The sequence below is a fragment of the Myxocyprinus asiaticus genome, chromosome 4 (assembly GCF_019703515.2).
Source record: "Myxocyprinus asiaticus isolate MX2 ecotype Aquarium Trade chromosome 4, UBuf_Myxa_2, whole genome shotgun sequence".
Lineage (NCBI taxonomy): Eukaryota > Metazoa > Chordata > Actinopteri > Cypriniformes > Catostomidae > Myxocyprinus > Myxocyprinus asiaticus.
This window is the reverse complement of record NC_059347.1, coordinates 57,481,093-57,505,871: the sequence shown is the minus strand read 5'-3', so window position 1 is coordinate 57,505,871 and position 24,779 is coordinate 57,481,093. Positions and strand designations below refer to the sequence as shown.

At 36.5% G+C, this 24,779-nt stretch overlaps 2 protein-coding genes across 4 annotated transcripts in view; one reads left to right on the top strand and one right to left on the bottom strand.

Moving 5' to 3' along the window:
• The window catches only part of LOC127440001 (leukemia inhibitory factor receptor-like), a 32,517-nt gene extending 23,991 nt beyond the window's left edge, over positions 1-8,526 (bottom strand). The window contains exon 1 of the mRNA XM_051696357.1: positions 8,335-8,526. The gene's annotated coding sequence lies outside the window, so the exon portion shown is untranslated. The remainder of the gene's footprint in view (positions 1-8,334) is intronic.
• A 4,464-nt stretch (positions 8,527-12,990) lies between these two features.
• Positions 12,991-24,779, top strand: part of LOC127440004 (leukemia inhibitory factor receptor-like) — a 28,092-nt gene continuing 16,303 nt past the window's right edge. The window contains exons 1-7 of one of the 3 annotated variants that reach the window (XM_051696363.1): positions 12,991-13,169; positions 13,474-13,625; positions 13,705-13,864; positions 19,770-19,933; positions 20,821-20,999; positions 21,332-21,489; positions 22,717-22,850. In XM_051696363.1, the coding sequence (XP_051552323.1) occupies positions 13,064-13,169; positions 13,474-13,625; positions 13,705-13,864; positions 19,770-19,933; positions 20,821-20,999; positions 21,332-21,489; positions 22,717-22,850 (1,053 nt within the window). In that variant the 5' untranslated portion in view covers positions 12,991-13,063. Of the gene's footprint in view, positions 13,170-13,473; positions 13,626-13,704; positions 13,865-19,769; positions 20,037-20,820; positions 21,000-21,331; positions 21,490-22,716; positions 22,851-24,779 lie in introns of all 3 variants that reach the window. The other 2 variants (XM_051696362.1, XM_051696364.1) reach the window with 2 other exon arrangements.

Below are 24,779 nucleotides of genomic sequence, written 5' to 3'. Positions count from 1 at the left end.
CCTCCACACGCACTATGTCTAAGTAAGTAAGTAACGCGCTCAACAAGCCACGTGATAAGATGCGCAGACTGACGGTCTCAGACGCGGAGGCAACTGAGACTCGTCCTCCACCACCCAGATTGAAGCGAGTCACTACGCCACCACGAGGACTTAGAGCGCATTGGGAATTGGGCATTCCAAATTGGGGAGAATTATTATTATTTTTTTTTAAAGAAATTTGAATTTTAGGGGGAATGTGGTTGTTATTATATACATAATACCACAGGCTTCATTTTCTGTAAGCAAAATATAGCAACTGTTTTCTTTCTTTTAATTTTGGGGTAAAATATAGCCCAGGCATGTTTTTGAGATTCAGCATAATATAATTATTCAGTTTGATGTATTTTAAATCATAAAACTAATCAAAATATGTAATGTTTTGTTTTTAAATAAATAATACTGTATTGCGGGATACCTTGTGATTACTTCCCGTTAGCCTGAATTACCTGTCCTGACCTGTTTTTATCATATAACCAAAACCAAAACATCTGAACTAAAACACTTAACTAAGATTTGATAATGCACAGCTGATAAAACAAGCTCTCTCGTGTATAGATAGATATTTTTCAGTTGTTTTTATTGGCATTGGTGTTGGCATGACCTTCAAACTTTATCTGATAACAGTCTGATGAATAAAAATTATGCTAGAGAAAACTAAAGCAAATGTGGTGAGACTTAACAATGTTTGGTGCCTGTCACGAACGTCTTATCAATGAATTCATGAGGGATCAAACGTGGAAAAACATCACACATTCCTAAGAAAGATTAAATTAGCACAATGCTGCAGCTCCTACACACTGAAGACTTCATCCACATCACTTGATCATTAAAGTAACTTTTGTATCACGGCTGTAAAAAGGAAAACACATAGCAACAATAACTAGTTTTGTATATTTTCAGAAGTAAATTTGAGTGGCACTGGTCCATGCAAAATGTAAAGCCACGATGCTTGGGTGTGGTGGGGGGTTGCCAGGGCATTGCTATGGTCTTCTAAGTGATATTGCAATGTTTTTGCTAGGTGGTTGCTTACTGGCCTAAGTCAAAAGAGCCCACCCTCAAGTCTGTAAAATATTCTGGTCTATAGATATGGCTTGGGTCCCTCTTTTAATCTAAGTCTATTGGATTTTTTCGCATTCCAGGCAAAGATTTGAAGTCCAATTGCTTATAAAAGAGCACAAACAAGCAGCAAGATCTGAGGTTTTATTTAATCTGAAATGGTTTTTAACTCTGAATATTCTTTCAAAGTCAACTTGAAATCAAAATTGACCCCACTTACTTTATTCAAGTTCCTGGTCTTATTTTATATAAGGAGCGTTACATGTTGAAGGGTCAAGGCAAGCTACTGTTTAGAGAAAAATAACCAAAACAGGCCACAAAAGACAGCAAGGCAAATGGTGAAGTTAGCTGCTCATATGGCAGTTGCAACCAAACCCAGTCTTGGGTACTGATGCCAAAAATCATGTTTAAACAGGCCTCCAAATTCAGTCCCTCCCTTAAGTAAATCTCACCACCTCATACTGAAATTGAAGCTATTTCACTCTTCCAGTAAACCAGAGTCCGAAACGCACCACACTTGGGAAAAAAAATATTTGTATGCAGAAAAAGAAACTGTATAGAGGACAAGAAGGAAGAAGAAATAGAAAACAAATATATATACATAAAAAAAACATGTGTTGCTACTAGAATAACCAATAAACATAGGCCTATTTAGTGGGGTTTGCTAAGCCAAGCAACACTACTAATGTGGGGTTAGGGATCTGAAAAAATTCCCAACCCCATGTATAAAACTTTGGTGTGCAACTCATCCTGAACCGTTTGTGCCACGTCACTGTCCAAGCAATTTGCTATTGGTCAACACTGTGAATTTGGGTGTCCAAATTCACCGAACTTTAACCCCACGCAAAATTTGCGAAGGGAAATATTTTCGCCACCTGAAATCTATCGAGGCTCGGTCACATTCACCCTTGCACAGCGGAAACCCACGGGTGAAATATGGTGACCTCAATGAGAATCCGCGCAAACAGGAATTTTCCAGATAGACTTCCGGTAGCAAAGACATTTCTGAAACTGAACTTTCAGCTGATGACAAAATGGGCAAAAGAAATACCTTAGACTTCCATTAGAGGAATGTTCTGGGTTCAGTACAAGTTAAGCTCAATCAGCATTTGTAACATGATGCTAATAGCTCGTCTCTCATTTATTAAAAAATAAAAGCAAAAATCACGGTTAAAGTAAGGCGCTTACAGTGGAAGTGAATGGGGCCAATCCATAAATGTTAAAATACACACGGTTTCAAAAGTAGGTTTTAGCCACAAGATGGAAGCATTATACGTAAACATGATTAGTGTCAAAATTGCTTTCTGGGTTTACCTGAATAACAATGTTAGATATAACTGGTAATATTGGACATAACTTTACACAGACATTTATCACAGTAAAATCATGTTTCCAGGTATAATGTTGCATATTGTGGCTATACTTCTGAAACACTCACCATTTCAAAAGTATAGCCACAAGATGTAAACATTGTGTGTTAACATGATTTTAGTGCGATAAAATCACTTACTAACCATTTCTGTGTAAAGTTAAAGCCAATTTTACAACCTCGTTACCATGATGACAATGTCATAACCCTAAAACGACAATTTAAACAACTTTACAGCTCAAATAATACACAAGTTTTAACAGAAGAATGAATGTAAGTGCTCTCATATAATTTTATGAGCTTCACATTTCTGCCTTTTAAGTTTAAACCCTCCAAAAATTGGCCCCCCTTTCACTTCCATTGAAAGTATCTCACTGCAACCTGTTTTTTTCTTCTTTTTTTTTTTTAAAAAAAAGGAGGGACAATGTCAAAATAATTTTTGGTGGTAAAATTATTCCTCAAATGCTGTCGATTGAGTTTAACCCGAGCCATATCTAGAGACAAGAATATAATAGAGTTTTAAAAAAAATATGAAAGTCTAGTTTTATTATACTACTAGCGACAAGCACATATAGCTTTTTCATCACCAAATAGCAAATAAACTTAGGGAACGGGATCAGATTGACATCAGATCCGGTAACTGATCAAAGTGCTGTTGGGTAACAGGAAAATAAAACATCCAATCATGTACTGTATTACATGTATGCAGACATGTATGTTTGCCGTTTTGGTTGAGAGCTCAATGTGGTCACACAAACAGATCTCTTTAATATTGCAAAAGGGCTGTGAGCTGCCAGGGGGCAAAGAGCTGTAAAGCATACAAAAGACAGGAAAACATTCTTTCTGTACTGAAACAAGGTCTGGAAAACAATACCTCTAACCTACAAAACCTTGGCTCACTGCCAACCAGTTTCCATGCATGATTCAAGGCTGTCTGATATAACGGGTCGTGTTTACGGTCGCTAATAGGTTACCACATTTTTCATCAATTCATCATTTCACTCCGATCACCCAAACATAACAGCCCACACATGTCTGCCCAAATATTAGCAGTTAACTGGAACCAAGTGTTTGTGTTGGGTAACCTGTATGGTGGGTATTCCATGAAGTGTGAAACCTCTGAAAATAATAGGTCCAGTGTTGAAGAAGGTACTTTAGTTTGTCAAGTTTCAAACTACTCATAATTTTACAGTGCTATACCCATTTGAAAACGTAGTTACAAGTTACTCACAAAAAGTCGCTAAACTAAATTAAAGCAATGTTCCAGGTTCAATACAAGTTCAGCTCAATCAGCAGCATTTGTAAATACAAAACAAACCCAATTGCTGAAGTCACTTCCCAATGCTATATGTGAAAGAAAGAGAGGGACATCAGGAGAGTGTATCTGATTATTGTCCCTCGATAATAAAATAAAGCAGCAAAAATCGTGGTTAAACTAAGGCATTTACAGTGGTTGTGAACGGGTTCAGTCCATAAACGTTAAAATATACACTATTTCAAAGGATTTGCCACAAGATGTAAACATTATACATGTACATATATATATACATGTACATATATATATATATATATATATATATATATATATATATATATATATATATATATATATATATATATATTTAGATAAAAACTCTGTTCTACATATTTTAGTGTGATAAAATTGATTACAGGGTTTACTGGCGTTACATTGGCAACGAAGAAGTAATTTGCTATATAACATAAGGTTAGAAAGTGCCCCCCCCCCAAAAAAAAATTATGTTAGCACGTATGATGTCCACATTTTGAAATGAAACTTTCAAAACATTTAGTGCGTATTTTAGTGTTTATGGGGCCCTATTTTAAGAGCGCTAGCGTTAAGCACAGCGCTATGCCTTAAGTCATAAGCGCAAATTCATAAATGCAACGTCAGTGGGGATGGTCATGAAGTTTTGGTATTTTCGTGCAAGTATGCGCTAAGTCTAGGTGCAATTGGGTTTGGCAAAATCGTGCATCCAACATGCAAATTGGCTGGGCCAGGTGCAATTTAATTCGGAGGTTCTTCTCCGGTTACTGCACCATCTGCATCCTGTTACAAAGTCCATTCCCTCAAGCACCTGTGATATAAACAAAAACAGCACATTCATAAGAAGTCGGTAGTGCAAATGGACTGCACGCAATGTATTAGAAGAACTGAAAATGACTTTCTTTTGATCATTAACTGTGTCCTTGATGATTGTCAGGCATATTTCTATGACAGTGACACGCTCCTTTTATACGCTTAGAAAACGTGTTTCTCATCAGAATTTGGATGTACGTTCCGTTAAATTATAGAGAATGTAAGTATTATTAATCATTTTCATCTACCGACACACAAATCATGGCTAGTATTAACAGTGATTGTATCGGCACGCACTTTATTTCTACTAGTCAATTTTCATTTTAAAAAACGAATATACTGAAACACGAAAAAATTAAACAAAAAATATTTCTGAATTCAAAGTACACTTCAAATGAAACGAAAATATATTCAAAATAACAACGTGATCATACCAAATACAAACTTTCACCAGCACCCTTTTGCAGTGACTTAAAAATCAAGACAAGACAACAGGTGGAAAATACTAATACAAATTAGATCATAAATACAATTGTAAATTTAAACATAATAATAATAACAACTGGCCCCATTCACTTCCACTGTAAGTGCCTCAATGTAACCCAGATTTTTTTATTTGTAATAAATGAGGAATTAGTTTGAATTATTTTTTGTAGTAATCTACATTATGCCACAAATGTTGTAGATTGAGTTTAGCCTAACTTGAACCCGGAATATTCATTTAATGCTATTTAAGGGGACAACATCTTTCTGATAATTATCAATACAAATAAATAAATAAATAAAAAGGTTTACAGGCACAGAAACACAATGAGGACCTGAATTCGGTTGATGGCAACAAACGTATCAAATTCTTGTTGTAGTATCAACAAATGAAACTACAAACAGTTCATGGAAAACTGTGAAAAACAGCAGTATTCAACTAAATATTTACTTTGGACTTTTGTGAGTTCACTATTGATTGATGACAGATATTATTTTTACCATTATTTTAAACAACACTGAAATGAACCATTTGAAAAAAAATCACAAAGCAAATCAAACAAATGACAAACAAAAACAAACCAAATTGCCGAAGTCACTTCCCAATGCTATATGTGAAAGAAAGAGAGGAACATCAGGAGAGTGTATATGATTATTGCCTCTACTGTCTGCTCGCTTGCGCTAAATGTAACGAAACATGTAACGATGTCACATTTTCACACTACACTGCTAGTTGAAAACTTCCTCTTGGTTGTATCCAATGACCTAGTCTAACTGTAAAGTATGATCCTGCTTTAATGATTACTAATGGAAATCTAAAAATAGTCATATTTTACCAGGTAGAACAACATCTCTATCAGTGCATGTACATTATAAGAGTCTGTACATTACATTGTGAACTCAATATCTAAATGTGTCTGCTTTAAAGATGATGCATTATATATTAGAGATGTATTAATAACTTCCAAATATTTTACAGGAACTGCAGCATCTGGGTCCATTTCCGTGGCGCAGAATATTCCTTTGGAATCCATGAAAGCTTTGAGAGTACTCTTACATGACATCTTTATTATTTATTGTTGTGAGCCATGAATAGTCTGAGATTCCTCACTTTCCCTCCCAGCACATTTACATGTGCTGAGAACAATGGCAATCTGTATACCAGCACACTTTAATGGTTTCCTTCCTCCTCTTTTATCACACAAAAAAGCTCTCTTCAAATGAGAGAGAATTAGAAGCCTCTATGAAGCAAGTGGGAAAATTGTACATACATTAGTTATACAATAGTTTGTATTGTACAAACTAAATGGTGAACAAGGGCTATACGCTGCCCTCCAACAAACTGTAAGGGTAGCCAAACACAACATAAAGTAAATAATAATGATTATCGGTATGCTAGAAATATCCTCTCAATAGTTTGTGAGACAGTGAGCAACATTTAATTGAAACTATCTCTGACATCATTATCAAACAGTCCAATAATAATAATTATGAACTGTCATTCCTATTAACTTATTCACAGGACACCATGTACAAATTTATAATGACTAATTTACTCAATGACTCACACAGTCGACATAAGAAATGGTGCAAGCCAAGGTATATCATCACTGGAAACTGTCCTTTAATTGTTAGCTCAAAAGTAGTAGTTGATTGAGTTATTATCTCTCTCTCTCTCTCTCTCTCTCTCTCTCTCTATATATATATATACACACACACACAGCCACCAAAACAGCGCTAACCTGCATCTCAGAATAGCATTCTGAGATGATATTCTTCTCTCCACAATTGTACAGAGTGGTTATCTGAGTTACCGTAGACTTTGTCAGTTCAAATCAGTCTGGCCATTCTCTGTTGACCTCTCCCATCAACAAGGCATTTCCATCCACAGAACTGCCCCTCATGGGATGTTTTTTGTTTTTGGCACCATGCTGAGTAAAATTTAGAGACTGTTGTGCATGAAAATCCCAGGAGATCAGCAGTTATAGAAATACTCAAACCAGCCCATCTGGCACCAACAATCATGCCACGCTCCAAATCACTGAGATCACATTTTTTCCCCATTCTGATGGCTGATGTGAACCATTAACTGAAGCTCCTGACCCGTATCTGCATGATTTTATGCACTGCACTGCTGCCACACGATTGGCCGATTAGATAATCGCATGGATGATTGTTGGTGCCAGACGGGCTGGTTTGAGTATTTTTATGGTAAAAGGAAGTTTCCGGGAAGTTCAGAATTTTGCTTCAGTTTCGGTCAAACAGGTACAGTTATCGACCAATAAATCTCAAAATAGCCAACAATCGGCCAAAACATCGGTCTGTCACTACTAGGATATAACCTTCCACCAAAACAATGCAATACAGGCTATCAAATTACCATTTGGGTCTGTTTACCAATTTATACTTTTGAAATGTGTGTTTCACCTGCACAAACAAGAAAAAGTATCATGTTTATCTATGGTACTGACATGGTATTCTTAAAAGTACCTTGGAGGAAAAAGCATGGTATATGAATATGGTGATCATTAAGTGCCATAGTGATATATAAAAGCACATACCATGGTAAGACTTATGTTGTGATTATTTGGTGGAGCTGCTTGTCAATACATTATTATTATTGTCTTACTATAGTAACATGTAATATGTCATAGTATAATATCAAATATTCCTTGAAATTTGTTTAAACTGTTCAAGCATCAAGCAAATCATTTTAGCAACGCACCAAAAGACTAACTACAACTGTTAAACATTAACCATCCACCAAAACAGCCCAGGAACGCAAACAACACAAAACTACACAGAAATATGTGTAGCCTTTTCTATGAACACAACATACAAAATCCATATAAAATCAGCAAATAGATCATAACTGGGAAAAAGCTTATGGAGACCATGTGCGTGCTGTGAATAACATTGGAAAACATAACGGTGGGCCTATGTTTACCCAACGACAAAACGACAAATGCGATCGAATAAAGTGTCATAAAATGATCACATTTAGTTTTTAAAAAACGTTAATACATGATTTATTACTGTGTCAAATCACAATGTTGGCCTTGTCAAGTATTACCATCGAAGTTCGTTATTTGTATTCTAATTAACCTCCTAAATTAATTTATATTTGATGGATTTCAAAGCGCAACATTAACATTTTATATTTAGCATTTAACATGTTATGTTCATGAAAAAAGAAACACATTAAACAGTAAAAGTTAACGTCACGAGCCAACATTTAAACACGGAGCATTTCTAAGGACTAAACACACACACGGTCCCAAAATATTACCTTGATATTTTGTTAGTATCCCAGTGTCTTCAAGATCACTCAGTTATATCCATTAAAGTGTAGGCTGATCACACTGAAGTATGTGGTTTAATGGCCGTCTAAACGGGGTGTCGAAACTGAGGGAACCGAACGGGATTCCCAGAATTGCCGTTGTATTCTCCAGACGGAGCCGTGTTGTGCGCACTGCGCAGTGCGCTCGGATCAACACCCGTTTCTGCCAAGTATCCCTGGCTGCAGCTTACAGAACGGGGCGGGGCAACATATTGGGGCGTGGCTACACGTGTCGCCCCGCCCATAACTTACTCTCATTGGCTCGGTCATCTTTTATTGGTGTACATGATAGATGCTTTTAAAATGGTGTAGCCCGATAATTTTTATTACAGTGTTGTGGTTTGTAAGTGATATGAAATTGTGCTGTAGCTCATGGTTCATTGCAAACAGATGTAGTAGGAGTCTGACTGAGCAGCCTGTTGTTGTTTCAGTCGTGTTGAAAGCAGAGGGCAAAATTACTAATCCTATTACTCTAATGCGGTCGTAGTCCGTGTTGAAATAATTTAGCAAGATAATTTTGATTTTAGTGCTATGACCCGTAAGTGACATTGTGTTGTACCTCACGTGTCATTTCAAACAAATGTAGCAGGACTGAGTCGCATGAACTGATGAACAAACTGTGTTGATGTGTCTGCTGTCATTCAAACCTGTGAATCAAAAAGCTGTGCAATTTCACAAAGCCTTCATTATAACGCATGGTTAGAGAAATTAATTCTGAATTAAATTAATTATAAAATATGTTATTTTTTTAATACCACCATAGAGTGACAATGACAAAAGTGTATCAGTGTTGTTGTAATATAAACAGGGGCATAGATTCCAGGGGGGATGGGGGAGGTAACCCCATAAATAATCAAAATAAGCAAGTACACCCCCCCATATTTATACAATGATCAATGGAAACATGTAAATTCTTCACAATTTTCAAGCCAAATCTGTGCCCTTGAATATAAACATTTTAATTTATAACCCAGCATATGGGTTATGAAAACCAACAGCACCGTCTACTGTAAATTAAATTCTCACAAATGTTATAAAGATGTAATATAAATGTATTTTCAAATATCCTAATATTGAGGGACAGAGGGTAGCTGGGTAGCTCAGCGAGTAAAGACGCTGACTACCACACCTGGAGTAGCAAGTTCGAATCCAGGGCGTGCTGAGTGACTCCAGCCAGGTCTCCTAAGCAACCAAATTGGCCTGGTTGCTAGGGAGGGTAGAGTCACATGGGGTAACATCCTCGTGGTAACTATAATGTGGTTCGCTCTCGGGGGGGGGGCGCGTGGTGAGTTGTGCGTGGATGCCGCGGAGAATAGCGTGAAGCCTGCACACGCGCTATGTCTCCAGGGTAACGCGCTCAACAAGCCACATGCGTGGATTGACAGTCTCAGACGCGAAGGCAACTGAGATTCGTCCTCCGCCACCCGGATTGAGGCAAGTCACTACGCCACCACGAGGACCCAGAATGCATTGGGAATTGGGCATTCCAGATTGGGGAGAAAAAGGGGAGAAAAAAAATATTGGGGGACAGAATACAAAAACCCATGTGGTTCATTCGTTCATAAGAGGCATGTGCTTGTATGCAATGGGTAATTCTAAAAAAAATGAGAGCATGCATGCACTTTATAACAGCTCATCATCATGAGTGATTATTTTGCATGATTAATAATAGATCTTTAATTGACCAAGTTTGCTTTATGCACACCATCTGCATCTGCTCGATCTATTGATTACACTTTTAGGAATTAAGCCATTTTAATTTATGCCATCAACAATAGAAAACAAGAGGCTGTTCAACTGATGAAAATTGTTATGCCATTCTTGAGATAGTTGCAGTGCTTTCACCTGTAAACTATATTAATTCATATTCATTTCTTTGAAGGATTGTAAATGATTATCTCTCCTCCTCGCTCCAAAAATGTGTGCTCCGTTATCTCGTCAGCCTAAAAATTACTTTCTAATTGACATGCACACAGAAACCAACGGCAGTTAATAAATAGTCCGTTACAGTGGGAAATAAGGAATATTGCATGAGGCATACAGGCTATAACTGTTAATACTTTACTGATGTACATGAGCACCAAACACAAAAAAAACACATATACATGATTTTCAGTTGGCATTTGTGTAAGAACATTTTCATTTCAGTTTCAGCCTTTATAAATCTCGATTTGTTCTTCACTTTTAACGTAGGATAAAATTCATGGAATTTAGGATTGAATATCACAAAAAAGGACTATAATCAAATTGTTTGGCTCAAATTTTCAATATCTCTCTAACAATGATAACACACCAGCAACGATGACCACATCTCCTATTATGTATGTCTATGAAAGATGAACGAGCCAATGAGAATATGTTATGGGCGGGGCGACCCATGTCGCTCCGCCCCATATGTAGCCCCACCTCAATCTGCAGACTGCAGACAGGTCCTTCTACTCATGGGACACACATTTTTTTTCCGCCTGGGGGCGCATGGTGCCTCAGAAAGCCGACTCCTCCATTAAAACGCATTCACGTATCAGCATGTTGTTGTTTTTTCCCTTGTTAAAGACATTTGTACACTAGACAGTGTAATGTTTTAAATATAATAATTTAAAAGATTGTTAATCTAAATATAAATTTAAATATGCTTTGTTAAAGTCTGTAAAATTATTAAATAGCTTGCCGTATCCAGTCAACACAAACGTCTGTGATTGGTTTATCATGACCAGCGGTGAGAAAAGTAACAGGTACCATGTCACAATGGTGTCTATGTGACGCTTCAGAAGCAGTTTGGACAATAATTTACACCTGAATAATGACAAAGAGAAACTTTAATGGCCATTGAGTTGTAAATATACAGTGAAGAATTAAAATAGAAAAAATATTATTTAGCCAAAATTTACCTGACCAATTAAAAACAACTTTCCGGCCAAAAAGTCCCGCCCATTTTTTGGTTTTGTGTGTGTGTGTGTGTGTGTGTGTGTGTGTACTGTGCAAAAGTTTTAGGCACTTAAGATGTTTCACAAAAGCATTTGTCTTAAGATGGTTATTTATATCTTCAGCTTTAGTGTGTCAATAGGAAAAAATATATGTTAGACTCCCAAACATTACTTTTGCAAATAGAAAAGATTAGAATAGAAGAACAGGGAGCCCTGCAACACATGGCATGGTCCCCACAGAGCCCCCGCAGGCTACCCTGCACCAAAGGGCTCATCAGACTCATTTTACATGTGTCGGGAAAATAGTTAAATTCTGGGACATTTTGCATCCCGGAATGGAATTTAATTTTTCCAGGACAGATGGCCAAAAACCAGGACTATCCCGGAAAATCCAGGACGGGTGGCAACCCTGGTCTCGGTGGGAGCGTGGGCAGCCTCGTGGTGTGAGTGAAGAACCACTGAGCCATTTGACACCAAAATGTATATGTGCATGGTCTTAACCATGGAGTTCAAAGTGAGAGATACAACTTGAAAATGTATGAGGTTGGATTTTTTTGGAAATGTGTGATCTAGATTTACCTAAATATATATAAAAGGGCAATTTTAAAATGTCAAATTTTTCAGTACATTTAGCCAATGATTTAATAGGAATGTAAAATGGAAATTACATATCAATCTAAATCCTAAACCTAAAGTTTATTTACATTTAAATATTAAATATTCTATTTAATACTAAATTAAATTAAATGTAATGTATAAATATACTGAAAATATAAATATAAATTTTACATTTAGAGAATTAGAGATATATTTTCTATCTAAAAGAATAAGAGTTGGAAAAAAAATACATAAAAAAGGCCCACTTTTGTCAGATTTACCTAAATAAGCCTAAAAAGTCAGTTTCAGAATGTCCCATTAAAAGAAAAAGAAAAATATGGTAAGTAATTACAAAATAGCCTTTATAAATCTAAATCTAAATATTTAGATTGATATGTATTATAGATAATATTTAATGTTAATTGTTAAATTAAATGTAATAACTATAAATCCTAAATATACATTTCAATAAAAAATCGTAATCTGGAGCTAAATATTTATAGAATTTACTGAATTAAAAATACTGTTGCTATCTACACTCCAAAAAATATTTTAGCCTATTTTTAAGATTTATGCGTTAAATATGATCAAATCTTATCAGTGTTTATCAAATTGAATTGTGTGGTTTAACAAAATAAAATGATTAAAACTTAAAATATTTAGTTTTTATTTTATTTTATTAAAGATTACGCAATTCAATTTGATGGAATTTTGCTGAAGTTGAAATGTATAAATCTTGAAAATATTTGTTTGAGTGTAAAGAAATAAGAGCTGGATTTATTTAAGAGTATTTTCAGAATTTGTAACCTGTATTTTAGAAGTATTTCCACCAATAGCCTTTAGATGGAGCTCTATGTTTATAAACAAGTGTGGATAGTTTGATTAAAAGTCATTTGATATAACAGTGCTTAAATTAGTTTTAAGGCATATATATGGTTTATTATCAGTATACCTTTCTGCATTTTCTCAGTTATTTTTGACCCAGAACATTGTTAAATTAAACACCAAAGAACAAAGATTATTCTGACACTATATGACTTACAAGCAATAAATCTAAGTCTTGGCATTATTTCTGTAACCTCAAACGGAAGGCAGCAGTAGGAGAACTTTAACGGTTCATGACACATCATTCACTTTCATAAAAGCACAGAGACTGAATGCTGGAAGAACATATATCCACAAAGATGATTTTAAATTGGGCAAAGATGCTTATATTTATTATTTTCTTTGAAAATATGAAAGAGTGGAATTCTCATTCTTCAGGTCAGATATAACTCAGATTAAATTAACCTTCTTAGATTTAATGGACACACTTAACATTGCAGTATTCATGTTACATTGTAATCCTTTTGTAGAGCTGTTTATTAGCACACATTGTTGATATTAACAACTTTTGTAATTGGGGAATTGAAGCTTAACATGATCATCAAGGTTTTCGTTTTTCTATCAACATCAAGGGATTTAAAGGACACCATTTCTTTCTAGATTTTCATGTACGTGTAATATGTAAAACATGGAGACTGTAATGTATAGTGTTACTATATTATATTAAACTGTATTTCCATAGATAACGTCACTGTACCGAGCATTATTAAACTTCGGGCTTTGGATATGTGGAGACTAGAGATGATGTGGAGTATGAATCAAACTGAAATACAGAGAAATCAGATGTATGAAATACAAGTTGGACGCTCAAAAAACATGGATATTATCGATAAAGTGAGTGCAGCACATAATTTCTCAGCATTATGACTCTGAATATTTTGTTATGTACAAATTTTTTTCTAACCTTTCACAGATCAATGTAAGTAGGTTTTCACTGGAAGCCGAGTTTTCAGTTCACACATTGGTTTGGATATCACAACTACCGCTGAACTGTGTAGATCACTCGGTTAGAATAAGGCACATCTCTGATGCTTCACCATCCAGCTCTTGGAGTTCATGGAAAACCAATAATGGTAGGACATTCAAAGTTCAGTTCATGTATGAATGGTCAAGCAAATCTCCAAAAATGTAAAGATCAGTTTGCCATGGTTTCATTAACTGACATATAATGAAAATAACATACAGTGTGCTCCAAAATCTGAGACCACATTGAAGATCTGGGATTCAAAATCTCATTTAAACCTGAAAATAAACAGAACGTTTCAGGGTTTTAAAAACTGATTTGATGTAAAAATTGCTAAGAACTATTTTACATTCTGCGCTGTTTCTTGGTCATTGATCAAAAAGCACATTTTGGACAATGACCATGTTCAATCCTTTGTAGAAAAGGTCAGATATCCAAGCACACTAGATGAAAAAAAAAAAAAAAAAAAAAAAAAATCCAAATGGAAGACTGCTACCTTGGCTGAAAAAGATATCCAAAAAGTCTCATATAGGTGATCATTGCTAAGTGAGGCTGCTATCAACATCAAATTACAGTTGAAAAAGAGAAAGGCACTCAATCTTCAATACAAAATTATTTTATTAGGCAACAAAACATTATTGTTTTGGTAGAACTTTGCAGAACTTTCTCAAATCATTCTGGATAACATGGATCGTTGGGTTTTGCACTAACTTGTGAAGTCCATACCAGCCCAGGCGGATGTTATCATTAAAACAAAAAGGGGACATACAAAATACTAAGAAATTCTGAAGTTCGTGTTTATTTTTCAATTCAACTTTTCGCTCAAATTATTCTCATAATGTACACAATTTATTTTTATTTTTTTGGCCTATTTTATGATTTACACATTTCATTTTCATAACAACATTCCAGTAATCTTTAACAAAAATTGTATTAATAATACTTTAATATATTAAAGTTTTATTAATTTAATCCATTTCATTCAATTTAATATAATTTTGTTAATAAATTGAAATCCATAAATCTTATAAAAAAAGGCCTAAAATATTTTTTTGAGTGTAATTTGTAATGGAAAAAACTATTAATTTAGAAAAATGCAATTCAGAAGCATATTCACAAGTGGTCTCAGGCATTTGGATCTCACTGCATATTTATTTTTTATTCCATCCATATTTTTTATTCCACATCCATACACTTTTATAAAATGGTCATTTATGTCATGGTCCCGTCACCTTGTCAGGTTGGGTTTCTGTCTGACGGGACAGTGGCATTATCGTCCTGTCTCATGTTTTGTGTACCTTCTTTGTGTGAGCACACGGGTCCGGTTGTTAGCGACCGCCATGGGTGAGTTACCGCCATGCGCTGTCCGGTGATGTCACGGTCCTGTCACCTTGTCAGGTTGAGTTTTTGTCTGACGAGGACCGTGGCATCATCGTCCCCTGTCTGTCTTGTGTTTCGTGTACGTGTTTTGTGTTGGCACACGGGTCCGGTTGTTGGTGACCGCTGTACACGAATTACCACCGTGTGCCCTCCGGTGATGTCACGGTCCTGTCACCTTGTCAGGTTGAGTTTTTGTCTGATGAGGACCATGGCATCAATGTCCCCTGTCTGTCTTGTGTTTCGTGTATGTTCTTTGTGTGGGCACACGGGTCCGGTTGTTGGTGACCGCCGTATGCGAATTACCGCCGTGTGCCCTCCGGTGATGTCACGGTCCTGTCACCTTGTCAGGTTGAGTTTTTGTCTGACGAGGACCGTGGCATCATCGTCCCCTGTCTGTCTTGTGTTTTGTGTACGTGCTTTGTATTGGCACACGGGTCCGGTTGTTGGTGACCGCTGTACACGAATTACCGCCGTGTGCCCTCCAGTGATGTCACGGTCCTGTCACCTTGTCAGGTTGAGTTTTTGTCTGACGAGGACCGTGGCATCATCGTCCCCTGTCTGTCTTGTGTTTCGTGTATGTGCTTTGTGTTGGCACACGGGTCCGGTTGTTGGTGACCGCTGTACACGAATTACCACCGTGTGCCCTCCGGTGATGTCACGGTCCTGTCACCTTGTCAGGTTGAGTTTTTGTCTGATGAGGACCATGGCATCAATGTCCCCTGTCTGTCTTGTGTTTCATGTATGTTCTTTGTGTGGGCACACAGGTCCGGTTGTTGGTGACCGCCATATGCGAATTACTGCCGTGTGCCTTCCGGTGATGTCACGGTCCTGTCACCTTGTCAGGTTGAGTTTTTGTCTGACGAGGACCATGGCATCATCGTCCCCTGTCTGTCTTGTGTTTTGTGTACGTGCTTTGTATTGGCACACGGCTGCGGTTGTTGGTGACCGCTGTACACGAATTACCGCCGTGTGCCCTCCGGTGATGTCACGGTCCTGTCACCTTGTCAGGTTGAGTTTTTGTCTGACGAGGACCGTGGCATCATCGTCCCCTGTCTGTCTTGTGTTTCGTGTACGTGCTTTGTGTTGGCACACGGGTCCGGTTGTTGGTGACCGCTGTACATGAATTACCGCCGTGTGCCCTCCGGTGATGTCACGGTCCTGTCACCTTGTCAGGTTGAGTTTTCATCTGACGAGGACCGTGGCATCAATGTCCCCTGTCTGTCTTGTGTTTCGTGTATGTTCTTTGTGTGGGCACACGGGTCCGGTTGTTGGTGACCGCCATATGCAAATTACCGCCGTGTGCCCTCCGGTGATGTCATGGTCCTGTCAACTTTTCAGGTTGAGTTTTTGTCTGACAAGGACCGCGGCATCATCGTTCCCTGTTTGTTTTGGTCAAAGCATTTTGCCCTCATGTGTTTCAGGTGCCGCTGGCACGTGGACTCAGAGTTTCCATGGGAAACCTGATTGTTTCCATGGGAACGCTGATCATGACAACTTTCAGCTGCGAGCGGCACCTGCCCCTTGTTTGTTTCCTGCTTATTTAAAGCCCCTCGAGTGTCATGTCCGACGCTGGATCGATCAATGTGGTTTAACGTTAATGTAGTTCAATGTTGAATGTAGTCTAGTTAATGCTAATGTGTGTGCTTTCAAGCAACTAACCTTGCTCTCTGTGTCTAGTTGGTGCTGTCTCATGTATCTGTTGGTTGCCTGTCTCTGCCTGTGTGTTGGGAGTGTGGTTACCTTCCAGCTTGCCAGTGGAGGATTCCTCGTCTCTGACCACGTGTCAGGAATACGACTGCCCTCTTTTGCCTGGGCTTTGTTCTCTGCACCTCACCACGCTTCAACGGACACTTCCTACGGAGCTGCTCCTGACATTCACAATGCATACACCTGTCTATGAACACACTCTTCCTTTGCCCACTGCGCGGCCACGACACGCACGGTGACTCAAACTTCACCTCATGCTATGCAGCCAGTGCTGGGATTCTAATACTTCCCAGCACAGTTTATGTTGACATTTGTTGTTAATATATCCTTTGAACTGTTCCTCTGCTATTGGGTCTCTGTTGTTCTCACTCTTGCTCTCATTCTTTTGTATAAATGTTATAGTGTATATTTTCAGTAGTATTACTATCAAGCAATAAATTTAGAGAGCCCTAATTCACTTTATTTTATTTTTAATTGTGATATGTCACACTGCATTATTATATGAACTTCCTCTTTTCACCTGTGACTTAACTGATTTGAACATCCCTGCTGTGAGCCTCCCAACTGTCACTGATGAGTGTGCACTTTATCTGAGAGCATGTTGGTCAACCAGACAGCCTCTCCAGCTAACCAACACCAGAACAGCTCTAACCAGCATGAGTCTTAAAATTCAAGCTTGGGTTGCCAACCGTCCAGGATTTTCTAGTATCGTACTGTTTTTTTTGGCCAGCTGTCCAGGAAAAATTTAATTCCATTCCAGGACACTTTGTCTCCGAATTTGAGTATTTTCCAGACGCGTTCACCCATACTTGTTTATATGCACACTATTCAAGGAGGCGAAACTGATTAAACCGCTCTCTCATAAGAATCATTAGAAACTCTGATTCATTTGTGTGAATTGGTTCACTTGGATGATTCATGTACACTGAAAAACCTAATAAGCTGACTGTACTCAATTGATTGAGTAAACTCATTCCCTCAAACGAATTGAGTAATGGTGTCTCCAAAACCTGTGTAAATAAGTTAACTTAATGTTCATATAGAATGAACGTAACTATTAAGTTAAGGTAATTAGATGCAAGTGGATTTAATTCAGAATTGCTATTTTAATATTGTTGTTTCTACTTTATCATTTTAGCTAAATTGAATCAAATTTAGTTGATACAGCAACACTGCTCAAATAAGGAAGAATATAACTGATTACAAGTCAATAATTAATTAAACATAATTCTCCACAGAATTACATGTATGCATGTACTACAGTTGCACATGTACAAAATAAACTTAATTATTATGAACAGGGTCCAACTTAAACAAAGGGGACACTGATCACCCTAATGGTGACATCACACAAAACAACTATTTGCAACAAAACAACATAAATAATATTATAAAAGAGCTAAAACCTCAGTGAATTCTTAATAACTATTTAAATGCCCCCGTAAGTTATCTTTGCCCAAGGAAAAATCATTCAAGCGCAAGGCATTGTGGGTATTCCCTATAGCCTCAATTTCTGAGTTCAACACTCAGACAAGTCTATAGATTTTTAAGATAAATAAGTTCAAGGAATTTAAAAATTTGAATTATGAGCCCAAAACTTGACATTTCAAGTAATGTTTAAAGGTGCACTCAGTCATTTTTTTTTTTTTTGTTATTATTAAAAAAGTTTTACTTCTGAAGAAATTTATTTTAATTTTGAAACATATATATAAAATCATGACCACTCACATGACATGAGGACTCCAGTCACATCAGTAATGTTATAAAAGCTGTTTTATGCCGTATTGGGATCACATGGTCTGTCAAATACGACTTGCTTAATCTCAGTAACTGCTCTGTTATTGGATACTTTCACTTTTTTAATTAAATTAATAAAATGAAGAGTTAATTTGTACAATGGCATCTGTTATTTAAAACTATTGATTTTGAATGATGCTGAATCCACACTGTTAGGTGTCACTGTTAGTCCAAGATGACACACAAAAAAAGTTACTTAGTGCATCTTTAATAAGAACAACATGAATGTTCTAGTAAAGACAACATTAGGGTTTACAGTGTATATGAACCTCTCTTAAACCATACTGTCCCTCTCATATGACACATGGGGAAGTCTGGGGATGGGGATTTCTAACTATTTCTGCCATTAACTGATACTGTACATCAGAAGCAGTGAGAGTAGTGTGGGAAGTATGCCATTTCTTACGCATTGAAGTACTCTTTTGACCGTGAGTCATCGCATGTGCACTACCACTGCTGTAGTGAGCATCTTTAGTACAGTCAACAGCAGATGCATATGCAGACATTGCGCACAGATGCAGACTGTCCATGAGTCTAGAAAAACTGGGCTGCACGCATATTGTACACGTGAACTGTACTGATGAAATATGCATCATGAGCACTGTGCATGACACGTAGCAGTATGTGGAAAACCATAGTATTTTTTTGGCCTTAAGCATTAAACTTCAGAGTGCAACTTTTTCCACACAGATAGTGCTACAGATATGATTGATTCCTCAAATCATGCAGCTTATTCATGAGAGGTTTTACTTTCTTAAACAATCAGTTGAATTTTTGCCTGGCGGATGATAAAACAGGTGAAAGAAAACCCATAGACTTTGATTGAAGGAGGGACCTGAGCCATATCTAGGGACCAGAATATCATAGAGACTTGGGGTTTGGTTCTTTTGACTTGGAACAGTAAGCAAGCAACCGCCTAGTAAATATTCAAACACCCTAGCAACCCACTAAAACCCCCTTATAACACCATAGCAACCACATAGCAACATCCTGGAAACCACCCACAACGCCCTAGCATTGTGGTAGTGAGTTTTGCAGAAGTAAGCATTTAAAATAAGGATTGCTCATGGAATTTGTAGAATGGTTAAATAGTTTCTCCTTGTATTTAATCATTTGGGTTTTTCTTGTAGGGGTTGTGAACATGGCTCACGGTGAAATCAGGATGTACCCAAATGGCCAGGTGCTAAAAGAGGGCTCTACAGTGTTCTTCTGCTGTGTTTATTCCAAAGACGTCCAGGTCACCTCGATGTTCTTCGGCAACACTGCCTACAAAGTCATAAACATAAGCCCGCAGGTTAAAGCCATTCGAGTGGAAAACATTAAAGCCACAAACTCATTTGGTGTAAATTTCTACTGCGATAAGAACAACAACAACACTGCTTTAAACTTTGTCACCTGTGAGTTCTAGAGTAACTCTAACCCTACCTGATTTCTCTGTAAACATTTTACTTACATAAAAGTGATATGAAATGACAACTGAAGTGCAACCATTTACTTTATTCAGTTGCCCTAAAATGCAACATTGACTCAAATTGGTTTGTTCGACCAGTGCCATATGGAAGGAGTATTCTAGAAACCTGTTTTCAAACAGATTCCAGAAAACATTCATTATTTTTGCAATTTTCCATTTGGTGACTCTTATGCAGAAATTACACACTTCACAGTTAAGCCACGCTTGAAGGAATATTCCAGGTTCTTTACAAGTCATTCACTTACCACTTTATGGTGCCATACTGAAACCTTGATTTTTGATTTTTTTTTTTAAAGAAAAAGATGGATAAGCCGAAATATTTTTTGTGGCAATCAACATTTTTCCACAAATGCTGTCAATTGAGCTTAATTTGTATGGAACCCAGAATATTCCTTTAAGTATGAATGTTATTGCATTAGTTAACAAAATGTCAAATCATGTCTGCAAACAAATAATGCTGTAGAGCTTTTCTCAGAACTAACTTCACTTTTCTGAGCTATTTTTGCAATGACTGAACTAACTTGTCCCAAGGTCATATTTATTTGATGTATGAATGCATGCTGTTTGGCTTAAAATTGTGTTATCTAATGCAATATCATTCATACATTTTTAAGTGTGCCTTAAAGGGATAGTTCGCCCAAAAATTAAAATTCTTTCATCATTTACTCATCCTCATGATATCCCAGGTGTGTATGACTTTCTTTCTTCAGCAGAGAATATCTCAGCTCAGTAGGTCCTTAAAATACAAACCTCATTCAGTCCCTCCAGAGAAACCCCAGGACATTAGATGTGACACCAAAGACATGAGATTCGTCTCTTGCTCCTGGAAATCAGGCAGAGCTCCTAACCTAGGTGGCAGCCGCAAAAGCAAGTACACATTACTCATCAGGTTAGTCAGATTTTATCACCACTAAGGAACAGACACTTGAACATAATATCTCTCTCCTGGCCAGGTTATCTGGTGTTTTTTAGCGGAACGTAATAAATGGCGTTATATTTCAAAGCGTATTTGATGCACCTTAAAAAGTACAAAGTCACGCAATTAGTAGTTTTTGGTATTTCAGTGTTTGGGCATGTTTTTGATGTAAAAAAATAAAGTAAAGGGAGCAGACTAGATTGCTTTAATGAATGTTGTTACTACAGTATACTTGTTTTTTAGAATTTACTTGAAAATTGAATTGTTTATAACTCACAATGACTGCATTTTCTTCTGTTGATCAGGGACTCCAAAGCTGTCAGTTGTAGTCTGTTTAGGAGCCATCCTGAATCCTGCAGTTTTCGAGTCATCCCAGAGCAGACCACTTACAACATCACCTTACTTGTGACCAACAGTTTAGGGGAAGAGAAAGAGAGCTACATATTCAATATCATAGACAGAGGTGAGTATGTACCTCTTAAAAAGTTAACTGAATAATATTTTAAGATCATCGTGAACTAGTATAGTTATTTAAGGATAAGGTGAAGATTGACTTAATGTTATGTGAATAGAAACAGAGTTTACGGCATTGATGGGCAACCATATACTGTAGCTCAGTGTTGTTGTATAGTGTTTAAAAGGTTAGTTCACCCAAACATCAAAATTCTCTCATCATTTACTCACCCTCATATCATCCCAGATGTGTATGACTTTCTCTCTTCTGCTGAACACAAACAAAGATTTTTATAAGAATATCTCAGCTCTGTTGGTGCATTCAATGCAAGTGAATGGGAAACAGCCTTTTGAAGCTCCAAAAAGCACATAAAGGCAACATAAAAGTAATCCATAAGACTCCAGTGGTTAAATCTATATATTCAGAAGTGATATGATAGTTATGAGTGAGAAACAGATCAATATTTAAGTCCTTTTTTACCATAAATCTCCACTTTCACTTTCACATTCTTCTTTTGTTTTTGCCGAGTCACATTCTTCATGCATATCACCACCTACTGGGCAGGGAAGAGAATTTATAGTAAACAAAGGGCTTAAATTTTGATCTGTTTCTCTCTCACACCTATCATATCACTTCTGAAGACATAGATTTAACCACTGGAGTCTTATGGATTACTTTTATGCTTCCTTTATGTGCTTTTTGGAGTTTCAAAGTTCTGGCCATTATTCACTTGTTTTGTATGGACCAACAGAGCTGACATATTCTTCTAAAAATCTTCATTTGTGTTCAGCAGAAGAAAGGAAGTCATACACATCTGGGATGGTATGAGGGTGAGTAAATGATGAGAGAATTTTCATTTTTGGGTGAACTGTCCCTTTACAATTTGGGCTAGTAACTAAAAGGTTGTAGGTTCAAACCATGATTTATTACCATTATTACTAGTAAAACAAAAAAGTAAAACACATCGCCAATAAAAGGTCTATTTACACCTAGAACTAAATTAAAAAGCACTCCAACCATTTATGTGCACAAATGCAAAATATTCCTTCAGATTACTGTCCTTGTAATAAGAGTATTTTGATATAATTGAGATAATTATGCCTATTAATTAAACTTATTTGTATATTAATTCAGTAGCATGATTTCAGCGTCTTGTCATGTACCACTTTTGATGTTTGCCTTTATACTCTGCAGCCCTAAAGTGTGTTATTTTTTACCCATTCAAACTCATTCCAGTTTTCCCAGTCCCTGAGCATGTTGAAGTGACTGCAAGTGTGCTGGAAGCCGTGGTGGTTTTACAGTTGAATGGGAGTTTCAAAGGACTTTCATTAATTTGTCAGATTGCATTGGAACCAGGAGGAACAATACAGGTATACACATACTGTATATTTGTATTATGTGTGTATAAGCTCAAGTGAGCTGCCTTGCTGTCTACTACCTACATAGGTAGCTGCATTCTAAAGGGCCGTTCAGACCGAGCACATTTTTTACGTGTCTCGAGACAACTGCGTTCTGTATGGAACTTTGTAGAGGTCAGGGAGGGAATTTATTTTCTAAAATAGTTTTGTGTTCCCTCACAAATGTTTTTAGTTCCCTTGCAATAAATAACCATTGTTTTACTATAGTAACCCTAGTTGAAATATGGTCATGTATTTGTAGTAAATCCATAGTAACAACAAAATCTACCATGGTTTTACTACAGTAACTATAGTTCAACTCTGATATTAGTGGGGAAACCATTACTACAAAAATTACCATAGTTTTCCTACTGTAACCATATTTTAACCATGATATTCCTTAGCAATAAAAACCATAGTAATAAAACAGAAAAACCAAAACTTCAGTAATAAAAATTATTATTTTGTGGTTACTATGGTTTTACTACAAATATCAAAGTTCAACTAGGGTTACTGTGGTAAAACCATGTTTAATTGTATCTAATTCATGTTTCTGCCAAAAACATGGTACCTTAAATTTAACTATAGTTAAAACATTATTTCTGCCAAAAAACAAAACAAAAGTCTAGGTGACTTCAATATGTTTTTATGCATTTCTTTTTTCATGTAATTTATTTTCCTATTCTTTTCATTATATTTTATTCTCTTATTTTTATTTTCAAATTCTAGTTTATTATTTTTAATCTGTATCTTATTCTATGCATGTGAACATATGTAAAGTACTTTGTAAACACTGTTTTTAAAGTTGCTATATAAATAAATCTTTACTTACTATAGTAAAACCATGATTTCTTCTAAAAAACACGGTTACTACAATGTTACTAAAGGTTAATATATTGTGACAAAACGTTGCATACTCTGTATTAGAGAGCCCATTAAAGAAGGAGAGGGGGAAATGTATTTTCCTAAAGAGTTATGTGTTCCTTTGCAATAGTTTTACATTTCCGCAATTTAGTTTTGGGTTCCCTCGCAATACCTTAATCCATCCTTTATGAAAACTAACCATGGTAACCACTACAGCAACCATTGTTACTATCACTATTGCTAAATAATTACTATTTATAGTAGAACAACAATAACCACAAAATCGAGCATGTTTATACTAAAGTAATCATATTTTAACCATGCTATTCGCAGTAATGCAGGAAAACTAAAACTACAGGAATATAAATCATAAATATTTTGCAAAAAAAAAAAAAAAAAAAAAAACATAGTTTAATCATTTAATAACACTTTTCTTTATTATTATTTTTTTATATAATTATTGCAGAAATTAAGGCATTTTCTCATGGGCTACTATTTTGGCTGTGTACTTGCAGAATGATGCAGTACTAAATGCAAACCACCATGCATAGGCTAGTTTGACACAGAAGTATAAATGAGACATAAGGGAATATCCCCCCTCTAATAAAGTTAAAGGGATAGTTCACCTAAAAATGAAAATTCTCTCATCATTTACTCACCCCCATGCCATCCCAGATGTGTATGACTTTCTTTCATCTGCTGAACTCAAATGAAGATTTTTAGAAGAATTTTTCAGCTCTGTAGGTCCATACAATGCAAGTGAATGGGTGCCAAAATTTTGATGCTCCAAAAATCACATAAAGGCATCATAAAAGTAATCCATATGACTCCAGTGTTTTAATCCATCATTTTCAGCAGTGAAATGATAGGTGTGCGTGAGAAAAAGATAAATATTTAAGTCCTTTTTTGCTTGAAATTCTTCTCCCTGCTCAGTAGGGGGGTGATATGCATGATGAAAGTGAATCACCAAAAACACAAGAAGAAGAATGTGAAAGTGATTTGTTTCTCACCCACACCTGTTATATCGCTTCTAAAGAT